This window comes from Ambystoma mexicanum, chromosome 6p, assembly GCF_040938575.1.
Source record: "Ambystoma mexicanum isolate Mex_15411 chromosome 6p, UKY_AmexF1_1, whole genome shotgun sequence".
NCBI classification, from domain to species: Eukaryota; Metazoa; Chordata; class Amphibia; order Caudata; family Ambystomatidae; genus Ambystoma; species Ambystoma mexicanum.
This window is the reverse complement of record NC_090935.1, coordinates 1,097,996,893-1,098,022,344: the sequence shown is the minus strand read 5'-3', so window position 1 is coordinate 1,098,022,344 and position 25,452 is coordinate 1,097,996,893. Positions and strand designations below refer to the sequence as shown.

The 25,452-nt window shown below is 46.6% G+C and overlaps 1 protein-coding gene across 3 annotated transcripts in view; it reads right to left on the bottom strand.

The window, feature by feature from the left end:
• The window catches only part of PTCH1 (patched 1), a 154,781-nt gene that overhangs the window by 26,575 nt on the left and 102,754 nt on the right, over positions 1–25,452 (bottom strand). For 2 of the 3 annotated variants that reach the window (XM_069625703.1, XM_069625702.1), the window contains exons 13-17: positions 14,743–14,861; positions 13,317–13,716; positions 12,224–12,533; positions 4,003–4,133; positions 2,115–2,289 (exon numbers count right to left, since the gene is read on the bottom strand). In XM_069625703.1, coding sequence (XP_069481804.1) covers positions 2,115–2,289; positions 4,003–4,133; positions 12,224–12,533; positions 13,317–13,716; positions 14,743–14,861 — 1,135 coding nt within the window. Of the gene's footprint in view, positions 1–2,114; positions 2,290–4,002; positions 4,134–12,223; positions 12,534–13,316; positions 13,717–14,742; positions 14,862–18,542; positions 18,680–25,452 lie in introns of those variants that run through there. The other variant, XM_069625704.1, reaches the window with a different exon arrangement.

The window sequence follows — 25,452 nt, the reverse complement described above, 5'->3', positions numbered from 1 at the left end:
CCATCTGCATATTGGTGTATGTGGCTGTTGTGTGGGGCAAGGAGGTTTCCAAGCGGTTCCATGTAAAGATTGAAGATCACTGGGGAAGAGGACAGGCCCTTGCAGGAATCCACAGCTGATGGGTAACTTGGTTATCTGGAGGAATCCATTTGTACAAACTGGTGGCTATTAGCAAGGTACAATTTGATTCAGCTAAGGACGATCATGCTGATCCCCAGGTGGCGATATAGCTTGTCAGTGAGTGTCTGGTGGTCTACGGTGTCAGAAGCTGATCAGAGGTCAAGGAGAAACAGGAAGCAATGATGGCCATTACTGAGAAATTTAAGGGCATCAACGATCACCTTGATGGTAGCAGTTTCTGTGCTGGATCTGGGTCTGAAGACAGATTGGTAGGACTGAAGGCGGTGGTTGGCTTCAATGCGTTGGAGGAGTTGTGTGGCTACTGCTTTCTCAAAGATCTTGTCTAGGAAGGGAAGATAGGTGATGGGATGGTAGTTGGCGGTAGCCAGGGTTCAGTGTGGGTTTCTTGAGAAGCATTAGAATTTTTCAAGTATTGGGGGTTGAGGGGAAGGTGCCTTGAGTTAGGGAATGGTTGATGATTGTCAGGAGGGGGAGGAGTGCTACAGTAGAAAGGGTTTGGAGTACGGAAGCAAGGAAGAGGTCGTCTGCATGCAATGTGACCTTGAGGGGTGCTAAAGTGGCAGTGAGGTCTTGAAAGTTGTCCAGGGAGTTGTGTTTTTTCAAGATGGAATGTGTAGTGTACTGTCAGTTTTAGCGTTGGAGTCTATGTGCTGGTGGCTCATGCTGAGCTTGTTGATTAAAAAAAGTTGATGGCAGTTGATTTTTTGATGGTGTGTGGTACGATACGGGCTGTTCATCAGAGGGTTAATGCATAGCTTGATGGCTTTGAAGAGGGCTCTGCTTTCATGGTTAGCCTTGGCTAAGGCGTTTGGCAGTAGTGATCCTCTGTGTGCACAGAGTTACTTGAGCAAGGCATGGTTGGATGCGGGGCAGGATTTTCACCGTGCCTTTTCTTGTTTTCCGATGGCTTATTGAAGTGGAGTTCTTGAGTGTACCAGGGTGCAGAAGGTTTAGGCTTTGTGTTGTTGGGGCTTGGCGGTTGATGTTGGTTGAGAAAGTGGTGTTGAGTTCTTGGAGAAGTGAGTCACCGTCCTAGTTCGTCAGATGGGGATCAGCACACAAAGTAGAGTTTGGTCAGGTCTACAGTGAGAGCCACCACTGGAAGTTCTTGAATTATCCGATGGCTTGTTTGCTGTGTTTCCGATGGGCTTGCTTGACTGGTGTGGTATGACTAACGTTGAAGGGGGTTGCCAGATAGTATGACCAGTAGAGCGGGTTTGGAGAGCTGTGATGGCAGGTGGGCAGGGCATTGATTATTAGGTCGAGGATATTACTTTTCCTGCAAGTTGTGTCTTTTGTGTGCGGGTCAGAGTGTCAGAAGACAGTGTAAAGGTTTCTTCATTGACTTGGTTACCGGATTGCAGATGGTATGGCATACACTGCCCATATCCCAAGCCACACACAATGAAGCCTGCTCGCATCAATGCATGTTCCTCAATAGGCGTTATGAGGTTCTGCCCAGGTATACAGTTTTAAGTCCCATAGTTTTATGGCTCTAATTGCTTATTATGCCCACCAAACCATGCTGGGAGGCAGTCGTCAACAGTTCACAATATTTCAAATGAATATTAACCCGTTATTACTCAACCAATGCTTAGACTGCCTCGAAATTATCTGCCCTTTACGGAAAACCTACACTGCAGAGAAATGCTTTCCAAGCTGCACAATACTCATAATAGTAGGTCATGTCCATGGTTTCCCCATTTTGTGAAACTCCTATTTTTACACATACCCACCCATTCCCATTAACGGACACTCCTATGCTCCAACCAATTATGCACATTATAGCAGAGATTTACTGTGACAAGTCAAAGGATGTATTGCATTATGTGACATACTAAATTGGTAAAACTAAAAACTGAAAATGAAGCATACTTGCAACCTATCCTTTCACACTGTGGCAGAATCAAGGCTTTGAAAAAAAATGGGCGTGGGTGACAAATAATTATGCTTTAGGCAAATCAATTACTCACTGATCTTCCTCGATTCGTCTGCTTTTTCGTGGATCCATTCCTGGGGTGCAGGCCGGAAACTAGCCTGAGAGGCAGCATAAGCCACAGGGTCATTGCTCACCCAAGCAGTCAGGTAGATGTAAAAAGCTTTTGGGTTAATGATTCCGTCACCATCCACCAGACGTTGTTTTGTCAGCTATAAAAGAAGGATGATAAGAATATTCTTGAGAGCGCATTTGCTTGGAGTACTCTACACAGATCCTGAAAGTAAAGTCCTCCTCTATAGCAATATACAAAGCTTCAAGAGAGCAGACTGAAAGGTAACACACTGAACAGATTGTCTGAAATAATTATTTTCATCTATACGGGAAGAGGCATGGGTCCACAGGAACGTACAAATTGCCATGTAGAAGGGGCCCCAGAAAGAGTCACAGCTTTGCTCCTCTGGTGTCAACTGTAGGCAACACTACCACACTCTTGAAACAAAACAATGGGATTTATTTTGGTGGGGGTTAGGGAAGAATGGTATGGCGGGAAGGGGCAGTAGCGCTTAACCAAACCATACATGTTAAGAGACAACAAACAGGTTGGATTTGTGTGCCTCGGCCTAGCTGCAAGTAAAATGAGAAATAGCCCTTCCAAATTTTGAAGGATGTGGACAACTACTATTGCATTGGATATGCAGCAACGGTATGCCCCCACTGTGGGTGGAGGGCATGCCTCTCCATCTCAAAGCCTCTGGGACTGGCTTGAATGCGACACCACAGCAGATCGGCGCAGATTCGAGTGCGTGCACTTTACAATTCCAGCTTTACTTCTGGATTCCCTAACCCCAGAACACACCTTTTCCCTTGGGCCTACACTTCACCACCAGTCTCCTGACAGCAGGAATGCACATTGTATACACCATGCTTTGAAGGAGCTTTGCACCTTTTGCAGTATCTGGATGGACCCAGAGCTAAAAACACCCAATCGTTGAGACATTCATTTATTCCCAATAAAGCACCACAGACTAAGTTCTAGCCTGGCATTCCGTCAAAAAATAAAGGGTTCATCCGATCATGCGCAGTATGTGCAGTAGCCAGCCATGCAGATTCCCTCCCTAGAAGCCTTCTTTAAGGGGACCCCCATGCCTCCGGCTTTGGAGTGAGGGACTATTACTGCATTCAATAATGCAACAATGCTGTGTACGCACAGGTCCATCCTTCAAGTGCTCACCCACCGCTTATACTCATCCATTGAGCTCATTCGATAGTCAACCTCGGCATGCAGAGGTTAGAACTACCTCAATTTGGTCGTGGTAGAAAGCGTGGAGTTGGGGGAGTGGGAGGGGAGGGTGGATCATGAGGTTGGATGCTCCCATAACCAAAAAGAGGGCACCAAGGTCGTTCAAAATGTGTCGATCAAAACCATCAACCAAATGAGGGTTGTTTTAAACACCTAGAACCGTCACCTTACCGGAGTGCCACGAGATGTAATCTAAAATGCCCTTGTGCATGAACCACCAAATTCATCCGAGAGGGATGCCCATCTGAGACTGGGTCTCCCACTGTCCGAGGTCAATGCATGGAGGAATAGCTGACAGCAAGATAGGACTGCATCAAGATTGGCTGCATTGCCGGGATGGTGGCATGCATCGCATCTTCACGCGTTTCTCAATTCTTTCTTCAACCTGCCTGCCCATATACCAGCTCTGCCTTTGGACCTCCTCTGAGACACTGTCCTGATCTTTAAAGCCCTGATCTGCTCCTCTCAGCATACTTCTGCCTTTCATTACAGACACACAGTTCCTCCCAGGGGGCAGGTAGCACATGGGGAAGAATTTCAGTCCATATGTGCATAAGCAAGGCTCGCTGGCGTGCACAGGCTGCGCCACCGGAACCAGCTGCTCAGAAGGATGCGGCGTTACCTGGCTGAGGTCTCGGTTTACAGTCTGTGCCAGCAGCTTGTAGGCCAGCACTGCATCGTCTGAGCCATTTCTGTAGTTGTTGTAGGTGATTCTTCCAGCTTCCCATTCATGGTCAAAAGCATCTTGCAGTCCTAGAAGTCCAGAAAGGTACATTTTAAATAAATAAATCACTGCTAAGAGGTAGCCGATTAAAAAGCAAGTATATAATGAAACCCCAATTTCTGTGACTGGCAGCGGTCCCATAGGATGAACTACACGAGCAAGTTCCACTCTGTTTAGCAGTTGAAAAGCAGCGAGGTACAACATATACTTCTAGCCGAAATGAGAGAGAAAGGGGCCTAGACTTCCCATTCTCAACATTATAAAAAGCGCGCATTTTGATAAATCGAGTCGATTGGAGCAACCAGCATTATAGCGAAGACCCAAAGAGCAAGCCCCCAAAACAGCACATCAACAAGTACCTCCTCAACACAGAGGGAATGAACACAGTGAAGAAACAGTAACCGAGAACCCGGCCAAAACAGAAGAGCAACCGGTCCAAAGCCAAGCTGGCCAAGAGCATGGCCTGGCGGGTGGGTGCGCACAAACACTCATTAGCTGCCTGATGCAGACAGCCAAAGCCACGGGTTCTCCGATACGACTTGAAATTCCATTACCGGCGGGGTGGGGAGTGAGGGAATACAACCCTTGACTTCAAACAAACTCTGCTGCTTCTCAGCCCAGCGTGAGTGAACACGATTCTGTCAATTTGTTCCATCTGTTCAACTTGTGCAGCTAATACAAGTCCAGGGATCTACTGCCAGCATGTGTAAAGATCACAGCCAACACCTATTCGCTCTCTCCGCTGCTGCTCTCCCCTCTGCCACCCTCCTAAGGGATGGGGGTGGGGAGGGTTACTGGAGGGAAGAGGAAAAGCAAAACACATCCAAGCACGCACAAGCAGACTGTCATTTGAGACAGGAAGCCGTAGCAGCCGGCACAAGTAGCCTCTGTGAGAACAGATGACAAACCTCGAAGTCGAGAAAAGGTAATCTCGGTGGGGGAGGGGAGAGCCGACCTCAAACAACCCTCCTAGCTTAACTATACGACTATTGAAAGCCATGAGACAGGTGAGCTCGGCGTGCATAGGAGAAGGACACAGGTACAACAGGATTCGAAACTGCCAGGAGCTAGAGCCATTTAGCTCCTTGTTATAGCCAAGAGGAGCCTGGCTAGCTTGACACAAACAGCTACCAGGAGCTACACTGGACTCATCAGGCAAGTGGAGCCAAACCAATATATCTGTGTGATGATATTTGTGTCGTTTTGGAAATGTGTTTACAGGACAAAAGGACAATTTAAGGGTCAATTAAAGCTTGTTGCATTCTATACAAATGGAGAAGTTAACGTTCACATCTCGTGCTCCTGTTCCATTGGCTGCTCGTTCCCCAGAGGCCGCTCCTGCCCAACTGGTGATGCTACATACACAGGAGCTGCTTTACACTCCCGGCTAACAAATCCCAAGTTCCACCCCTGCTGCACAATGCACAGTTCTGGGGTTTACACCATTCAGTGGCGGCTGGTGAATTTTGGAACTGCAGGGGCGTAAAAATATATATGTCCCAGATATGCCAAAGCGACCAAGTGTAGCGATGTAGCCCGCACCATTAAAAGCGGTTGGGGGATTCTCTCCCCTCAGAACTTTAAAATAATGGGTTAAAATGGTGCATTTTTCAGCACACTCGAAAATATTGGTAAAAAGCAATTGGTTTCGTAGGGTAACTCATGAAAAAATACAATAGATGCAAGTCACCAACAGTGCACAAGAGCATTTTCATGATGCCTTTTTGCACAATATGTGCTAGTAGAACACATTTTCACACTGGCTGTGCCATTACATTTCCATGCTGACTGCACCATTATACCCTAGTATTCCCATATAAGAACATACTACTGTTTGCTTTGCGCATAATGCCAGTAAAGATACTATAAGAAAACATGTCCATGTTTGTTCTGCCAATATACCGCAGTAAGAACATACTCCAGTTGGCTTCACCATTAATAATGCATGCCAAAGTATGAAAGCATGTCCAAACTGGCTGTACTAAAATACCAGTCAAGCTACATAACACTGTAGCTTGCTTTACCAAAGACACCCAACACAAAATGTCATGCCACAGAAAGAATAATACCATTGATCATGCTTGCATTATCAAAGTTGTCCAATATAAAATGTCATATCACAATAAGAAATAGCTAGACTGGCTGCGTTAAAATGCACATCTAGCTTTATAACACTTATCATGCTTGCTTTATCAAGCATGCCCAGTAACAAATGCCATGCCTGCTCCATGGTGCGCCAGCACCTTGTACTCAGACATAATAATTAACGATGAATGTGATTATATGTCTGTAACCATGTCCACTGCCTTTCATGATACTCGCCTGTGTTAAGTAAACCTTCTTGCAACAGCGCCACGATGCCCTAGGGCAGCTGTGCGCTTTAAAAAAGCAAATAAATAAACAAATAAATAAATGTGTGATTGCAAAGCATTGGGGGGCAGGTGTGTGTCAGGAGCTGGGGTTCCATGGTACTCCCATGGGAATTTTTTATCGGCATAGATGCCAAGGAAAAACTGCTATGCGCGCCCTGAGGGCCTCACAGGCACACATTGTGTGCGTGTGAGGTTCTGGGGGGGCTAGCCATGGCATTTTTTAATGGCCATTTATAAATGGCATTGCTTCTCTCATTGCCCTCCAGCGCCTCACATGCACAGATAATCAATTGGGTGTACATGCGAGGGGCTGGGGGGGGGGGCTTAAGGGGTCAGGCTTGACAATCGCATTTGTGCTGATAGCAATCCCAGCGGACTGGGCTGGTATTTTTACTGGGCATACCCAGTAAAAAAAATCCATGCCTGCCCCCCTGGGCCACATTGCCTCACACAATGAATGAGATGTAATGCGGTGCAATGGGGTCAGGTATGTGTTATTTTTTTTTTTACTGGACATCATAAATGGCCAGTAAATAAAAACAAAAAAAACTTTAAAAATAAAAAATAAGACACGCCAGCCCCTGGGTCCCGAGCTCCTTACACTCAATGTAGTTATGTGTGTGTGCCAGCCATTGGGATGCAGGGGGACAGGGATGGTATCATTTACTGGACATCTATCATAGATATCCAGTAAAAGAAATAAAAAATACCCCGTCTGTCCCCTGGGCCACACAGCGCCAAACACAAGCACACAATCAACATGATTATGTGTGTATGCAAGGTGCTGGGGTACACAGTGGGTAGGCATGGTATTTTTGCCTACACATCTACGATAGAAGAAGCAGATGAGTGCAGGCGTCCCCAGTGCACCCCCATTTGCCCACTTAATTAAAAAAAAAAAAAAAATGCTTCCAGGCCCCGTGCGCCCTGCAATTCTCGGCGACCATTTCCTGGTCTCCCCTCTCCCTCCCGCCTCCCATCCCGCCCACCGCTTCCCATTGGTGAATACCATGCTGCTGGCTGGGGTCTAGCAACCCACTCGCCGCCTCCCGCTTCATTTAACACGGAAGAAGCAGGTGAGTGCAGGCGTCCCCATTGCGCCCCCATTTGCCCATTCGCCGCCACCTGCCCTCCACCAGCCTCCTGAGTCCACCCCCGCCCTGCGATTGGTGCTATTGACGGTCTTAACCGACCTTCACTGGGCAGCCCTCTGCCCGGCAGCCCTTGCGGCTAAGGGCCTCGAGGCAAAGGGCGGCTCCTACATTGGCAGCTCCAAGATGTGTCAGCAGGTGTCCGCAGGGGACGCCAAGGAAGCCAGCAGCCAACAGACGCCAACAAAAACCGTGAGTGTGGCATGGGTGGGGAGTAGAGCAATCACTCTACTCCAGAAAACCCCCGCCGCTCTATTTTACCTACCAATAACAGAGTGCCATAATACTAGCATGTCCACACTTGGATAGAACTGTGAACATTGGCCTGTGTCGCATCTAGATGAAATTGTGAATGTTATCATGTCCACACTTGGAGGGAGTTGTGAACGTTGGCCTGTATCGCGTCGAGGTGGAGTTGTGATTGTTAGCATGTGCCACACTTCGATGGAATCTCAGAAATGTGACCGTTAGCATATATGATTCTCAGCATGCACCACACTTAGAGTTCTGAACCTAACTTGCGTCGCATCTAGATAGAAATGTGACTGTTAGCATGTGCCACACTCGTATGGAATTCTGAACTTTGGCTTCTGTCGCTTCTGGATGGAAGTGCGAGTGTCGGCATGTGCCGTACCTAGATGGAATCCCATAATTGCAATATTAGCATATGCCACACTTAGATGGAATTTCTCAAGCCTAGTCTGCGCCAGATCTAGACAGGAATGTGATTATTAGCATATATGATTCTCAGCGTGCACCACACTTAGAATTCTTAACCTAGCTTGCGTCGCATCTAGACAGAAATATGATTATTAGCATATGCCACACTTAGAATTATGAACCTAGCTCGCGTCAAATCTAGATAGAAAGGTGACTGTCGCCAGGCGCCGCACCTAGATGGAATTCCACAATTGCAAGGACAGCCAACTAACCAACTAACAATTCCATCCCTCTGCATACACCTCTCAAACTCTAACCAAACAACCACAAACCCAAAACGCAGCAATCCGCACAAACTTCACAATAATGCAACAACATAACAAGCCACACAGACTTGCATAACAGCACACAATGACTATGGACCACAAAACACCCCAAGCCCAGCCAACGGACCCACCGGGCTGAGGCTGTCAACAGCATATCACTGCTCTCTTGCACTTTTCCTGCTTCCTCCCACTAACTCAACCTTCCCTCCTCTTTCAGAGCCGCCAGAGCGACAAGGGACCACTATTGTGGTGATAGTGCGCAATACAAATGTCCTTTAACATGAACATAGATGTCCAGTAAAAAAAAAAAAGCCATCCCTGTCCACTGGGCCCCGCAGCACCAAATACACACATACACACTCGGGTATGGTATTTTCTTTTACTAGACATCAGATGTCCAGTAAACAAAATACCATCCCTGTCCTCTGGGGCCCACAGCACCTCAGAGGGAGAGCCGATTTTGGCTGGTGGGGGAAATTGTGCAACAAAAGCATTTCTAAAATACCTTTGTTGTACAAGCCTCTTACCCCCACTCGTCAAAATCAGCTCGGCTGAGCACAAACACACACTAAGCACTCGCTGTCTCATTCACACGAGCACGCATCATGCACTCACAACACAAGCATTCATATACATTTACATAATAAATACATGAACATAGAAACACACATTTACACAACATGCACACAGCAATAACGCTCTCATTCACATCAGCATCCATCATGCATGAACGCATCCATACATAATAAAAAAAAAAAAAAAAACGCATGAACATAAACAAACGTACCTTCTGCCACTGGTCTTTCCACTCCAGCGCTCAGGCCCCTGCTAGCATGAACAGGAAACGTCCTGGTTTCTGCACATGCGTGCAGGGGCCTGAGCGTGGGTGAAGAGATGCCCCACTCTAGCTTGCTCTGTCTGTATGTATGTGCGAAGAGGCACAGAGGCACCCCTGGCACATACAGACATGCAGTTCCTCAGCCAGCATTTCCAATGAACCATGCAAGGATGGGAAAGCAAAAAACACACCAGCCTTGTATGGCTCATTGTGATGCACGACTGGGGAACTAACTGTCAAAGGGAAACAGTGTTCCTCCTTTGACAGTTAAGAGGTCTCCGTCAGCTGTGGGAGTACTCGTATTTCACTGGGCTGGCTCTTCCGTAATGGGAGAGAGAGAGGGTGCCCAGACCCGGTGGGTCGACGGCTCCTCGCCCATTATGGGGAGCATCCCCCAACACCATCGTCGATTCACACAATGTTGCTCCACACAATTGCTTAAAATAATTAACAGAACAGGCCATTTCAGAAAGAAGATCATTCCCAAAACTTGGTCTCTGGTGGGATTTTTCTTACAGGTAGAAACTCAGCTCCTGTACAAGCGTGTCAACAAAAAGGTCACAGGCTGCAGTGGTGTAATGTAAATATCCGATAAATAATTGTGCAGACTAGTAAAGCTTCAATCACATGTCTGCTTGCTTCCGCCAATTACAACCAAATTCCCAAAATCCACTCCCCACTAATACACAGCCATGAACTTCCCAGTCCCCAGGATGCAGCAGCTACACTTCAGTGCTCTTTGCAATGTGTGCAACTGCTCTCTGCATCCAACTCCTAGATCAACTAAGTTTCACCATGAGCACCTGGAGACTGCCCTTGGGTGGTATCAGCGCACAGTATAAACAAAAATAACATAACCGAATTAACAAGATTTTCACACTCTTTCCTTCAGACGCTGGGGGGTGGGTCGGAATCAGCAAACTCGCCACAGCCAACTAGGACCTGTGCTGCTAGTATTCCTAGGTGCCTCAGATTTCCAAGAGAATGGCGAGGAGTCACAGGAGCTTCATTGAAAAACCCATTGTCAAGGACGTCGGATTTAATTTGGATCAAGTTCAGGGGGCACGGAATGTGAACGCTACCTGCTCAAAGATCTTGATGAACAGCAAACAACCAAGCCAAAGCAAGGATCTTACTAATATGCAGAGGCACCCATCCCACAACGGTTTATTTAGAACGCACTGAATACCCAGAGGGTTCTAAGCACGGACCCGGGGAATCGAACATGTGTTGCTCCGCATCGTCTGATTTCCAAGGAGAGTGCGTTGCCCCTGAGCTATCCACCCGAGACGAAGCTAGAGCTACACCTCCACCATCATCATTCATGCATTAGAACAGTGAATGACCGACCCATCATCAGTTGATACTAAATTAAGATCCTTTAGGAAATACACAGGAATATAACGCATATGAAGACAGTTACTTGTCAATACAAACCCCTTAACTGCTCAGCTACTTATTATGCATTCCTATGCAAAAATGATAAACCTACTCAAACGTAGGTAGCACTTAAGGAGAGGAACACCATGTCTTAAGCACATCTAAACGCACCCACCGAGGAGATCAGATGATCAACTTCATTACCACTGAACCACATCTAAAATGCTCTTGTGCACAAGCAATAAAATCTGATCCAGCCCATCTGTAACTTGGCATGCCACACTTTCCTGAAGGTCAACGCATTGAGTGTAATAGCAGCAGACAGGATAGCAATGCATTACAAATTTGCAGCGTTGTCTATATTACATCTATTTGTGGTGCACAGTCGCTTCATGCGTCGGTCCTTAAAGGTTTTTCTCCTTAACCTGCCCATTCATAAACTCTGCATGTGGCCCCTTTTCGACCTACACTATCCTGATCCTTAAACCCCTTCTGAGCGGAGGTGAAAAGCAAGGTCACTGTCTGCATCCAACAATGCATGGCATCACCCTCTAAGGAATGGAAGGGCGACAAACAAGCCAATAACCACCAGTGATCAAATGAAGAAAGCCAAGACATTTCCTTCACAAGAACATATGTGTTCTACAAGTAACCTTCTGCCACTGGATACAGTAGCTATACATGTCCCAACCTCTCCACGCCACAAAAAAGGTCGTTTTGTAGCCACAATAAAACAAATCTCGTTAATATGGGAGCTTTGCCCCACTTGTGGTTATCAGCAAAGGCCACAAAGACCTATCTGCCAACTCTACCAAATGTCTAATCAACTTATGTTATGGCGCTGCCAAATACATCAGGAACACAGATGGGTGGGGAGGGGTGGATGCAGAGGCAGGTAAAATGCAGCGAACATTGGAGACCAATGATTGTTACCCCCAAAAAACTCCACAAAGCAGGGAAAGTCAAAGTTATTTAAAAAAAAAGGTCCAAACCACCACCCCTAGAACAACTTAAGATAAACTGTACAATGGTATTTCCCATGGGTGAGTAGGTTTGTTCACTGGGCTAAAGTACCTGCTATCGAGAGGGTTATGGAATCATAATCCAACTTTTATGAAGCGCCAACCACTCTAACGTCCCCACTGCAGGGCTGGTCAGGGACAAAAACAGAACCAAGCACCAAATAAGTGACTAACAAATTAAAAGCATACCGAACTTTAACATTCTTTTAACCAATCAGCTGGACAGTGGAGTCAAGTCAAACCCGACCACACTGGCAAGCCCTTTGGATTGTGCATTCGTCCTGGCCTCCGGGGCAATGACTCAAACAGGAAGAGCCATAGACGGGGGCAAGAACACAAACTCATACCTAGATGGCAAACAATCACTTACCACGCAGCCAATCTCGAAAGTAGTGCAACCACATTTTGGGAAGCTGCTTGTCTTCTTCCAACAGTATGTACTTGACACTGCTGAAACTTTGGTGCAGTTCATAGAGTAAGTGCTGGGAATGGGCATAGTCCACTTTCTGTGTCACCACATACATGTTGTAGAATGAAAAGTACTTGAATTGTGCGGCGATGAAGTCATATTCACGAGTTTCCCGGGGCACGATGTCTGTAAGGTCCAAACCATCCCGCACACAGGTAGTTCCATAAAGACTGACACCAAGCAAACCCAAAAACAGGAAAATAACCACAATCTGAAATATCAAGTACAAAAACAAAAAGGTTAATTGTGGGTTGAGATAACTAATACTATCAAAAACAACAGAAACGGTCATTCGCTCTTTAGAAAATATTGACTCGGCATTGCTCAATCATTCCCTAAAGAATTCATAGGTGTTTAAATGGCATAAAACACTTAAATGTCTCACCTTGTTCCAAAGCCGAGGCAACCCATTGCCTATAGCATACTGGCCTAAACACTCGGGCACTTTGGCTAATGCATAAAGTCTGACTTGGCACTATGCCACAACATGAACCACCCCGGCTGTGATTGGCCCTAAAATGCTAAGACTCAAGGGGTGGGGAGAAGGATAGAGCCTATCAAAGACATGGTGAATAAACAAACTAAGTGACAGTATGAAGTAGAAAGGCATGTTGGGAATGATCAGTTTGAAAAGAAAACTGGTACTATTACAACATTACCTATAATCCATAAAGCGGAACGAAGTTGGCCGAATCAAAACGGTTCCATGTGTTAATACCCCCGTAAAAATATCGCCATACAAATATATCGCCATATTTTTGCAGCAATATTATGGCATGGAACCTGCGGGGGACATCCCTGCAACCCCAGCATTATTTTTAAAGGAAAAGGGGGACATCCCCACGACCCCCGCTCTGAAAAAACCCTAAACCTATCCCCCCAAAATATATTGCCAATGGCCATTCCAGACGACCTTATTATACGGCCTTACTTTTTGGTGGGGATAATATGTAGTGATGCCAATCAAAACGCGTACTCCTACGGATGAAATTACCTTTGTTTTTGGCTTTAAGAGGAACGGGGCGTAATGTTTCTCAGCAAAGCACGACAGTGTCCACTTTGTACATGGCGGCTCAAGGCAACGCATTCCAGAGTCTGAGATATGGGAGAGTAAATCCCTTGTGGAGCTCGTGCTTTCGGAACAGTTCAGGTTCTCCTGTGGCACTGCAACTGCCGGCTGCACAGATATTTCGGAGCGAGGTTCTGCAGTGGTGTAGTAAGCTTGTGTGCGAGGATCATACTCCGTGCGCAGCTGTACAGTGGACTGCATTGTGATTTGGGTTTCATGTGCAAAGCTGTGACTGCTGTAGGGTGGTGGAGGGCTGTATTGTGAACGCTCGCTACGGTCTCCATAGGCCTGAGGTTCCACCTGGATCACTCGACTGGCACAGGGTCTAGGGGGAAAAAAAACAGAAATCAATCAATTGTGCGCGTGTTTGGGCTAGGCAAAAGCTCGAGTTGCTCCTTCTACAAAGGACATGTCCTCTCAAACTTCACTCGTCAGAAAGTGTATATCCCTCAGTTGAGCTTTGGTTTATTATCATCGAAGCTTTGAAAAAACATACAATTTAGAAGTACAATTCCTCAGTCAAAATCGTGGACAGTCACTTTAAACATCTGAAGGACTGGCAAGAGATTGTAGATTCGAGGAAGACTGGTACAGAATATCAGGATGCATAGCTTAGTGTGGTTTAGAATATGCAGTCACAAAGCCAGAGATCTTCATTAGTTGCTGCTAAGTTGTGCAGCACTACAAGATAAAACACCCCCGCCCCAAACACCCTAAATCTTTGGCCCATTCAAGACAAACAAAAAAATTCTAAGCACACGCTCTACGTTTTTGCCATTTAAAGTGGAGTTTCATTTTCATTTTAGTGATCAACAAGACCATGGGTTGGGAAGAAATTGTGTAGACGGTGGCATGCTATCACTTGACAAATTGTTTTTCAGAGAATGGTGGTTGGGGTCCAGAAGAGCAGACTGATCCAGAATACAAGCTTCAGAGGCCCATATGCTGTGAGGTGGGCTGGGGTGGGTGTTCTTTGTGGCGAATAAGTCGTGATAGTGGTTTAAGACAGTCTCCAGACAATACCACTCTTGTACAAAGTATACTTTTAATTATGGCACAAAGAAGTAACACATGTAGAAGACAAAGGTATTCCCACTGGAAACACTTAATGCATCAAGTTTTATCATGAGATGTAGGAGAAATACAACTTCTGCACTTCCCAAAAAAGCTCACTCTGAAACAGAACATTGGGCACATTTGCTAATTTCAGAAGTGTTATGGAAATTCATGAGGCCTCCAGCACACACCCGCCCTGGGTAATGATTTTGATCCAAAAAATGATGCAGGCACGAAGCATAAGGCATTAAACGCTGATGGAGAATGGTGAAAAAGGCCAAAAATAAAACCTTACCGTGTGAAGCAGCAGAAAATATCAAGTCTGCAATCTTCGCGCCGGTAGAGATCCATGCTAAGGATGGCTGGAAAGATGAGCAAGACCATGGCAAAGTTGAAGACCACAACAACCGCGGCCTGTAAAGAATTAGAAGGAAAAAAAAACACTTGTGAAATGTTTTTTCCAAGTAAGAACATTACACTCTTGCTCTGACCCACCATCGTGTTTCTTGCTATGCCCAGTGCCTTCCCACAGACCTTGCTGTAGGACCACTGTAAGGAGCCCCCTTAGCTTTGGCAAAACTACATGACGAAGCTACCAATGGGCTTCATGAATGGCAATTTTAAGACCAACATTGACCAAGCCAAACGTTTTAGCTCTTATGTAGGCAAAGGGATAGGCATTTTGCTAGGCAATGCCATAATGGTACTACTTGGCAAATGTAAACTACCGGACCATGGTGAAAGTACCTGGGGGTATAATGTCTGTGCCCTGCAAATGCCCAACACCCACACGTCAAAATACATATGCATACAACAGTAGTCATCCGTTGCTAATGCTGCTTTTTACAGAAATTCAGTGCAAGGAACAGGTGCAGGGACACACAGTTTATAAATGAAGTGGCTGAAGGCACACTTCAAGACATGTTTTATTACCCCAGGAGCTCCTTTAATACTGATCTTAAGGCATTAACTCTGCCTGCTCCGAAATAACACTGGCAGGATCTACATCATGCAGCGATATCAAACCTTGTGGTATAGAGTTTGCTCAGAGATCTCAGGAGGGTGTGTTTTGGGTAGAGGGAGGTGCTGGGTGGCAATAGTCCTAGGTTTTACAAGTTCTGGCTTCTTACCCATCAATTGACAGCCCCAAACACCACCCACAAGCTATTGGCCCATCCTGTATGTATTCCAATGCAGTAGTGCTGGTTTATAGGTAGAAGCACCATCTAATAGCCAAAACGAAACAAATTAATTCTACATATATGCCACGGAAGATCCTCTTAATACCCTTTTTGACAAGGTGCCTGGCTTTTTCAAATTCTGCCATACTAGTTTGATCACTCCAATCCCTTCCCAACAACATTTTCCTTTATACACAGTCTACTTTTCACTAGGTCACTCTTGGTTCAGGCTTGGCAGTTACAGAATTAACATTCTGGTTTTGGACCCTAGGTCAATGTACAGAGATGCTGGGCCAAATACGCCACCAAATGTCCAGGATTGCCAGCATCAAGCCCCTCGTGCAACCAACATTACTTTGTGTGCCAACTTGCAATTCTTCTAATCTGTCAGGGGAACACAATAATTTAGGATATATCCTCCTCCCTGTTGCAGAACTATAGTCCACCTTACAGCACTGACATGCACCAAAGTGATCGGAACATATTGTATGATGCATCCCCTCCTTCCCTATGCTGGTGGCATCTACTTCCCACGTTCCCATCCTCTCATCTTCCCCATGCCAATCTTTCCTCCAGCACACTAACATCTGAGTACCCCTGGCGGGGGTACAGTACACCACTGTTGACAAACCTAGATTAAAACGACCACAACAATATGGTTAGCAATTGTACGTGGTACTGCACTAGATGATGCCTGAAGGTAAGCTATTAAGGACATTAGAAGATCTTGAGTAAGACTAAGGGCAGCCTGCCCATTGTGCAAGAAAATACTATGACCCTAGATCTTAAGGCAGCCTGTCTGCCAGGTCTAGAAGACATTATAAGATAGCCAGTCCATTTGTGCTTAGAGGACTTTGAGGGTAACTGGTCTATAGCGCCTAGAAGAGCACAAGAGGGTATCTTATCTTTTTTTTTTTTAACCACAGACTATCGGATTGCACAGCGAAACCAAAGAAAAGCACCATCTGAGCATAAGGTATGTATAAACTCACTTCTTCGGTGGATATCTGCCGCAGGCACGGCTATCCATCCACAACCTTTAGAATACAGCTACGACTATGACACATTTTGGTCTAGATGGACACGCAATGGCTTCGCGCCTCTTACACAAGTCTTGCCTCAACACCTGCCACTAGAATACATTAACCTATGACAATTTTCATTCTAGCTGGTCACATATTGAGTCACTTGCACTAGTGCTCTGTCGTGACCTCCCCTGAGCACCCACTTGGGCTGCTTACCGGAACCTAGCCAGCCCACCCCAATTCCTAATCTTGGCCAAATTCATGCCCCCCTCTCTCCCACCCTCCCCCCCCCCAATCCTGGACTTAGATTAACGAAGGCGTTCCTACCACAAAGCGCCGAGAGGCCATACAAATGGGAAAGGGGTGTGTAAATATAGTAATTACTACTATACTGGCGATTTGGCACAGTATGAAAGCAGAACATATAATACCTTGCCGCAATAAAATGTATTGAGCACCATTTAGAAGCATTTCATGTTTAATGAAGTTAAGGATTGAGCATTTTGCGAGTTGGAGGGACGTCACCTCCCTCCACTGCAGGGTTTCACATAACAGTAAGGCTCGAACCAAAAACGCATAGCAAGCACCTTGACGATCAAAAAACCCCACTACAGCCAAGGCCTTTTACGTGTGCCTTGCCCACATCAGACATGCGCGGCTTGCTCACAGACAGCCCACTTGCCTTGATCTTTACAGATCAGCGCCATGGCAGTCGGTGGTGGAGGGAGCAGTGCGGCTCTCCCTTTCTGGGGAGTCGGGGCCGAGGCATCTGCAAGGTATCAGTGAGCCGCGGCTTGTAAAACTGGCGGCTGCTGCTGACTGATGTGCGAGAAGAATGGGAAGTCTGTGCTGGAGTCTCCGAGGGAGAAGTGAGCGAGGCTGCTCGGCTGGGGCCCTGCCCAAGGTATATGCGCTCGCTTGCCATTCCTGGCAGACCACACAGGGCGCCAGGGCCGCAGGCGAGGAGCAGCCGAGAAGGCCCGTCAGCCGCAGCTCCACCTAGCTGCCGCTCTGCAATTCTCCTTCAGAGCCACCCTTTTCCTGCCCAAAGCTTCTCACCGCGCAACAGTTGTTTTTGTAAAGTTGAAATCCTACAAGGAACGACTAATGAAAGTTAATGAAGACCTACGCGGCAGGTTGTGACTTCATATTGGGAGCCGTGTCCAGCAAGTTGCTCTGCTCATTAACTTTTCACCCTGCTCACAGGCACCACTCCATACAATAGCCCGATGGACTACGTGAGTTAAACGCATTTTAAAATAATTTTAAACTAACCTACGCAAATTCAAATGAACATTCCCTGGAGGTCTGTAGCAAAGCCATTTTAAGGCATTTTAGGGACTAAGTAAAAACAAATTCGACCCCTTCTTGCCCAAGGAAGGGGCAGGGGAGAATTTATTTTTTAAAAGTAGGATCCCACGATGGACTGGCCACACTCTTCCCCCTTTTGTGATCACAGCATATAGTTTTATTAGCCCTCCTGCAAGGACGCAACATCAGTTTTCCACAGGGAGGGTACTGATGTTCTAGCATTTGTGTAGGACACATTTTACCAATAGCGCAGGGTATACAGGCTGCAGCATAGATGCAGGGCACAGGTCGTGTCCTGCAGATGGTCCCGGGAGGATAGCTCAGCGGCAACTCTCGCCTTGGAAACAAGACGACAGTGCACCACAGGTTCGATCCCCGGGTCTGCGCTTAGAAACCTCTGGGTATTAATGCACGTTATAAATAAACAATTACAATCGTTAACCCGTTGGAGGAAAAAAATGAATTGCCCGTCGCATGCTGAAATGTTTCCCTTCAGACTAGAATACCCTGGCACATAAGAAATACCACAGAAACACATTGCCTACATGCAGCCATAGAGAACATGCCTTTCACTTCTAGTCTCTCCACCTCATGTTAGCTGTTGGTCTCCGCTAGGCTTTCGCTCCACCCAGAGCAGTCCTCTTCAGATTCGAAATCTCAGTCGCGCGACTCCATGATCAGGCAGCTGCAGTCTCAACAGGTGACGCATGTGCACCTATGAAAGATACAAACGCGGAGAACTAGTTACAGTTAAGTAACTAATTCTTCTCCAGCATATGATTTTTCATAAATTCACAGGCTTGAATAGAGTACAAAGGACTAACACCACGATTATGGCATTTTACGCCCCCCCCCCCGCACCCCAACAAGTCCATGAGGTATGGTCTTGGTCATCCCCAACATATCCACATACAAAATGCATGATGGGCATGCAGAAATACTGCAGGGAACAGAGGGAGAGGCTGCTCAGACGTTGCCGCACATCAGAGATTTTGAGTGCACAGTCACCAGACTGGCTATTCTGCGACCCATCATGCAATGACAATATGATCTTTCAACTTGGCCTACAGTTGGTCTGAATTTCTAAAAAGGGAAGGGAGCGTTGAACGTAGAATTTCAAAACGACATCCAGTGAATAGAGGATCGCACTGCTGGAGTGGCACGTGTTCCTAAGAAAGTTGGAGATTTAGTCACCCAGAGATACCTCAGAAACGGAGAAATTTAGGATCCAGTTTGTAGGAATTTAGGGTGCAGATTAATAACTCCCGCACCCTCATGTCCTTATGCAACACAGTATTAGGGTTGCATTACACAGAAAGAGCCTGGTGTTCCCCAATTTGCCAAGCTGACTGATGACTATTAGGAAGGCAACTATTCAAGAGGCACTTTGCCCGGTTTGTGCACAGGCTCATATGGAGGTTTCAAAGCCCTCAATACAGGGTTGAGCTTCCACACCTGCATGGTATACTGTGTGGAGGGAACGATCGCAAGTGTCCTTTCCGGAAAGCCTTGACTTTGGGGTTGAGAAACAAGGACACCTGGGACCCTTTAGCGTAAAAGGCAATTGCAGAAAGATGAACCCCGACAGACGCTTGCGAGACGCCAGTTGTAGCCAGCTCCGAAGTACACCAGTAGCTGCAACTCTTCCCCAGCCATTAGGGTTCAAGAGCATCCTGCCTCAAAAACAGCAGGTAAACCGCTTCAATTTGGGGCACATCATACGTGTGGTTGGTGCCCTTGCCGCCTGCAGGATCGACAGGCGTTCATCTGGCAAGCTTAAATGTCCATATTTGCACTGTTAAGAAGCCACATAGGAGCGGGAGCGACCCTGGGTTGTAATTATATATCAGCCCTTCCCACTCTCCTGCCAGCTATGCTTTGAGACTAAGGGCTGCTGCTACTGACAAAGACGGCAAGATGGGCATATCTGGCTTGCCCATGCAGGCACTATGAGTATCATCATTCAGGGTTGCCACTGAATCAGCCAGATCACCATGGGCACCAGATGGCCAGGTGGGAAAGTGTACAGGAATGTTCCTGTCAGTGGAACTAGCAAACCGTCGCCCAGCAATTCTGGCTCCCAGAACCGGCAATTAAAGTATTGGCACTTGGTCTTGGAGGTAAAGAGATCCCTGGGTGGTACTTCCAAGCTTTGAATGCCTGCTGTACTCATTCGTCATCCAACTCCTACTCTTGGGTCACCATCTTCTCTGCTGAAGTGATCCGCAAGCATATTGTCTTTTCCTAGAAGGGGCTCTGCCTCGATTAATATCTTATTTAGAGTCCATTCCCATATGCGCGGCGCCTCCATCGATGGCACGGTCAACCTGGTACCCACCCTGCTTGCTCATGTGGTACATGGATGACGTGTTGTCTGTTTGCATGGTCACAGAGCATCCCTTTAGGACTAGCTCGATAGACTTCAGGGCCCATCGAACTGCTCTCAATTCCAGTATAGCAGTGTGAAGTTTGGACATTGCCTCCAGCCATAGGCCCTTCACTTGGAAAGGATTCAGGTGTAACCCTCACCATGCTAGTCCTAAGGGCGAAAGTAGACATGGAGCATATTACCTTAAGCAGGTTGCTGCTGTCGGTCCATCAACGCAGGGAATTCTGAGAAGTGTGGACTCTATTCAAGGCAGGCATCCCATGATCCCGTGACCGATTGTGCCCATCGAGAGTCCACCTCCTCCTGTATTTAACTCATTCTTTAACTGCATTCCTCTGCATTTCACATGGTCAACCACTCCATCCTCATACAAAGACTCCACGACACCCTAGTTATCACGGAGCGGGCACTAGACTGGCTGACCTCGTTCCTAACTTATTGCTCCTCCAAAGTCATCCTGGGCACCTTCTCCGGCCTTACTTCTTTCTCCACCGGTGGTGTCCCAACAGGGCTCTATTCTTTCACCATGGATCTTTAACACCTACCTTACTCAGCTGCCACTCATCTATTCCTTCTCACCCAACTAACAGTGTCATGCTGACGACGCACAACTCTTCTTCCTGTTGACCCTCTTGCACCTTCCATCATCCCGACTGGCTTTCTACCACCCAGGCCTGTTGCACTTCCAATGATCTCTGCCTCAATTCCAGCAAACGGAGATCCGTCCCATTGGGACCCCTTCTCCAGACTTCTTCCCTTCACTCTGGCCTTCTTCCATACGCTCTCCCCCGGCTCCCTCTTCTGAAGCCAGAAACCTTGGAGTCATCTTCGACTCCTCTTTCTCCTTCCTTCCTCACACTCAGGACATTGCCAAGAAGTCTCACTTTCAGCTCTTCCTTCTCAAATAAATTCTACCTTTTCTCACCTTCCCCAGAAGCTCAATGTTACTCGAGCCCTGGTTCTCTCTAGACTGGACTATTGCAATAGCCTCCTCCTGAATCTAACTTCTTCCACTCTGCGACCCCTCTAGCTAATCCAAAATAGGGCAGCAACACTTCTCCTTGGTCCCCAAGCCCAGGGACCGCATCTCTCCTGCCCCAAAAAGTGTGCACTGGTCTTGGTTGCTTCACACATTAAATTCACATCCCTCCATCATCCACAAGTTTGTCTGGGGCCTGGGACGACACTACCTGCAACTCCCCCTTATTAAATATACCCCCCTCTAGAGCTTTGCGCTCCTTTGGCACCAACTGTGTAAAGCGTTTTGCTAAACCAAGGGCAGGAGGCAGATTGCTTTCCTCAGCCGGCTCCCTTCTTTGAAATAGCCTCTCCCCCACCCTCTTCATCGTGAGCAGGACTTTCTTAAATCCTGGATGCTCCTCAAGACTTTCCTCTTTATGCCCTCCTTCCTTCCGTCGCTCCTCTGCTAATCTCACAGTTGCTGGTTTGGTGTTCAGGGTCCTTTTGCATCCTCAGGACCCGGACCCCCACACCAAATCACCCCATCTTCTGTCCATCCCCAGCACTTGCTTCAGCTCACCCTGGAGGCTCACACTTGCCTTACATTGCACCTGTTGCTCACATATGAGCACCCCAGCACCTAGCCCACTCCCCCTCCTTTATGCACTTGTTCATTCTGAACACTCACAAGGCAAAGTAGGTTCGTCATCCCCCACCCACTGCATTTAATATTTTTTTTGTTTATGTATTTAAACTGTTTCTCATCCCCTTGTACTCTCCCTGTTGCCCTGTGGGCGCTTTGAAACAGTATTCACTTCCTGTGTAAGCACCCAACAAGCGAACAATAAATAAGAATAGACCAATAAATAAAAATAGAATAAAAATAAAGGGTCAAACAATATCAACAAGACATCATGCCCTGGAGGCATTCCTATTCCGCACCATGCAGGTTCGCCTGGATGAGAACAGTTTCCCCAGGGCTGTGAGAGCTGAACTCCTTTTGACCAACGGTCTCACCAGCCGGACGGTTCTATCAAAATCTACCCCAGGAGCCAGACCATCTGACCTAGTGCAAGTGCTGACTTTTCCAGGTTGATAGAGAACCCTACAATCATGAGGGACTGAACACTTGCTGAACACTGCTGTGCAACCAGTGGTCCAGATAAGCGTATACCTCTACACCTACCCTCGGGTCCATTGCCACCAGAGCTAAGCATTGTGAAAAAAAATCTTGGTGCAGATCCAAGCCCCAAACTCTTGTTTACATAACTGCTAGTGTTATTTGCCCATTGTGAACTTGAGTTAACATTGGAGATCTCGATGGATGGGGAAGTAGGCACCCTCCAGGTAGATCATTCCAAGAAGCCACCTTTCACCCCCGTAGAATGACCTGCTGCAATGTGGGCATCTTGAAAGTTAGGTGCTTGATATAGTTGTTGAGGTGGCACAAGTTTAGGATAGGGCCCCATTTTCAGTTATGTTTTCCTTACAAGAAAATAGCAGGAGTAGCATCCCTTTCCACTTGTGCCGCCTTTTTTTTCCACTGCCCCTTTTTGCAAGAGCTGTGCCAGCTTTTGCAAGTGGTAATTGCACATGCTATCAATCTAGGGGATTGAAGGGCCTCCAGCGAAACCCCAGTGCATGTCCCTTGGTTACTATGTCCAGCACCCAACTGTCTAAAGTAATGGCATGCCATTGACTTTCACGCCGCATGACCAGACCGCCCACCATGGTGGTGTTTGGAAGTTGGATCATAAATGAGTGCGGCTTGTTTCAACCTTGGGGCAGAGACTGCCAAGCTCCTTGGTGCCCTTTATGGGCGGTGCACTTGGAAGAATTCCGATACCTTAAAGAGGCCCAGTGTGTGCCTGTGGAGGGACGGGAGGCATAGCCACCTGTGAGCTGACGGGTGGATGGGGAGCTTATGTCCCTTGATCCATCTGTGTCTGACTTTATTCCCTTTGAAATGGTAATCGAGTAACTTGCCAAGAAGATGTTGCCAATAGAAAGACATATCCAGAATCTGGGCCTGAACTTTTGGTCGGAAATGAGTGGCTTTCATCCACGCCTGCTTCTTGAGAACGGTCCTTTGTGCCATCTGTCTGAATCCAGGATATGCGTCATCAATTGCAGGGTCAATGGCACTGTCCGATACATTCCTATCCTAGACAATGGTCAGCTGGTAGTTGAACCAGGATCTGGTTCATCTTATGCCAACTCTCCCTATCATAGCAAGCTTGCATCACCAACGCATTAGCAGTCCTAATGGTCAATGACCCAGATTCCAACACCATTTGTTTGATGGCCTTCAATTCCCAACCCTCCTTGCCCAGAGGGGGCGTTTAACAGGAGGTGAAGTTGGGTAACCTAGATTTACTGTGACTGCAATGACCAAGCCAGGATGTGGGTGGCCTCTGGGCATAATGGGGTGAGGTCAGGTCCCTTGTACTTTTTTCCACAGGCCTAAATGGACAGAACATTAGGAGAAGGCAAACCCTCTCAACAAAGACAGCACCGTCCTATGCACCGAGATGAGAGACTGTAAGTGTTACCATTACCCAAGATTTTATAGTTTGCTTTTCCTCTCAGAGGTTTATAAAACTGCATTGCTAGAATCCACAATTTGGAATTATGATCTAGCGTTGGAACACAGATCTAGAACCAGAGCTTGGACCACACGTAGACTTATTCTTCATGGTCAATCCTCTCAGTTGTCCCAGTTTCTTAAAATAGTAAAGGGCAGCGTTTCAAATGCTTGTTGAAGGCCTTCACCGTCTAAAATTCATGCCACCAGATTAGTAAAACAGCACTTTACAGATATCGACACGCACTCCCTTCTATGAAGAGCGGGGAAAAAAAAACAAAAAAAAAAAAATCACTGTAAAAACCACACCTGTGCGCATTTATCAACACCCGAAGACGTGTTAAAGAGACCGACATTCTTACTTAAAATCTCTCCGTGAAAGAGGCTGGAGATGGTAAATCTATTGGCAGAGTGGTAATCTACATAAGTGGATGAGAGAGGAGTGGCCGAGACGAGCCACTGCATAGGAACACAAAACAGTACATGCATAGGTCTAAAAGCGATTGAACTCTCTCCCACTAGACGTAAGCACACCAACAAAATATTAACTGTCTAAAACTTAAAACAAGAAAACCTAAAAAAAAATTTAAAAAAATATATATATAAAGAATTTTTTTTTTATTTTTAAAAAGCACCACTTTACCATTCTTCATCATATGTATGTTTGAACTTGCAGTGACCCCCTGGCAAAAGAGTTGGGACGCCTCCAAGCAGGGTTGTGAATCCTAGCTGACAATCTGTGTTTGGTTGTATGGGACTTCACTCATTTAACACATTTGAGAGGCACTGCACCTTTGCTTGCCTTTTGGGAATTGCTGACTGCCTCCCATCCAACTCCCCCCCCTTTCCCTCACCAAGAGTCAAGCCAGATTTGAAGGTTTTGAAGTTACAAGTACGCACATTTCTTTTAGCAGTGCAGTGTGGCCTACCCTAAAACGGTGGTGTGCTGTACCTCGGCGAACTATCAGTCGCCACAGCAACTCTTGATGTTCTCCCGACAGCCTGTTGTGCAGAAGCAGCAGGTAAGCCGCTGCGTCTACTGTAAACCTCCATTAATTGTACAAACCCACTGTGCAAACCACGGTTTGCACTTCAAAATGCACTGATGTACCCCTTTCTTTTGATTTTAGAGCGTGGCACTGACGGAGCATCACCCTCATATTTCTCTCACAAGAGAGTATTGAGTAATTGACCATCTGGTCACAAAACTAAGGTACCCACCATTTTGTTGATCACTGCACGCTTGTGGATTTAAGTACTACAGTAGTGTAACCACATTTAGCTTTTTGCTTATTTTTTCTTCTCCTCACATCTCTGCGTATTTACAACGCGGTATGTATGGCATTCTTTACTTTGATTGCACATTGTTTTTTTTTTAACATTTTCACTACTGTTTGCACACATTGTGATGTTTTAACTGTGCTGAATTTGTGAATTATAACCAACTTGATCACTAGAACATTCTGTAGGGATCAACCGCGATGAAGGGGTTTCTCACTCCGAAATGCATTGGAACTAGAGCTCTCCCTTTTTTGAGGCAACAGCTGGCCTCCCT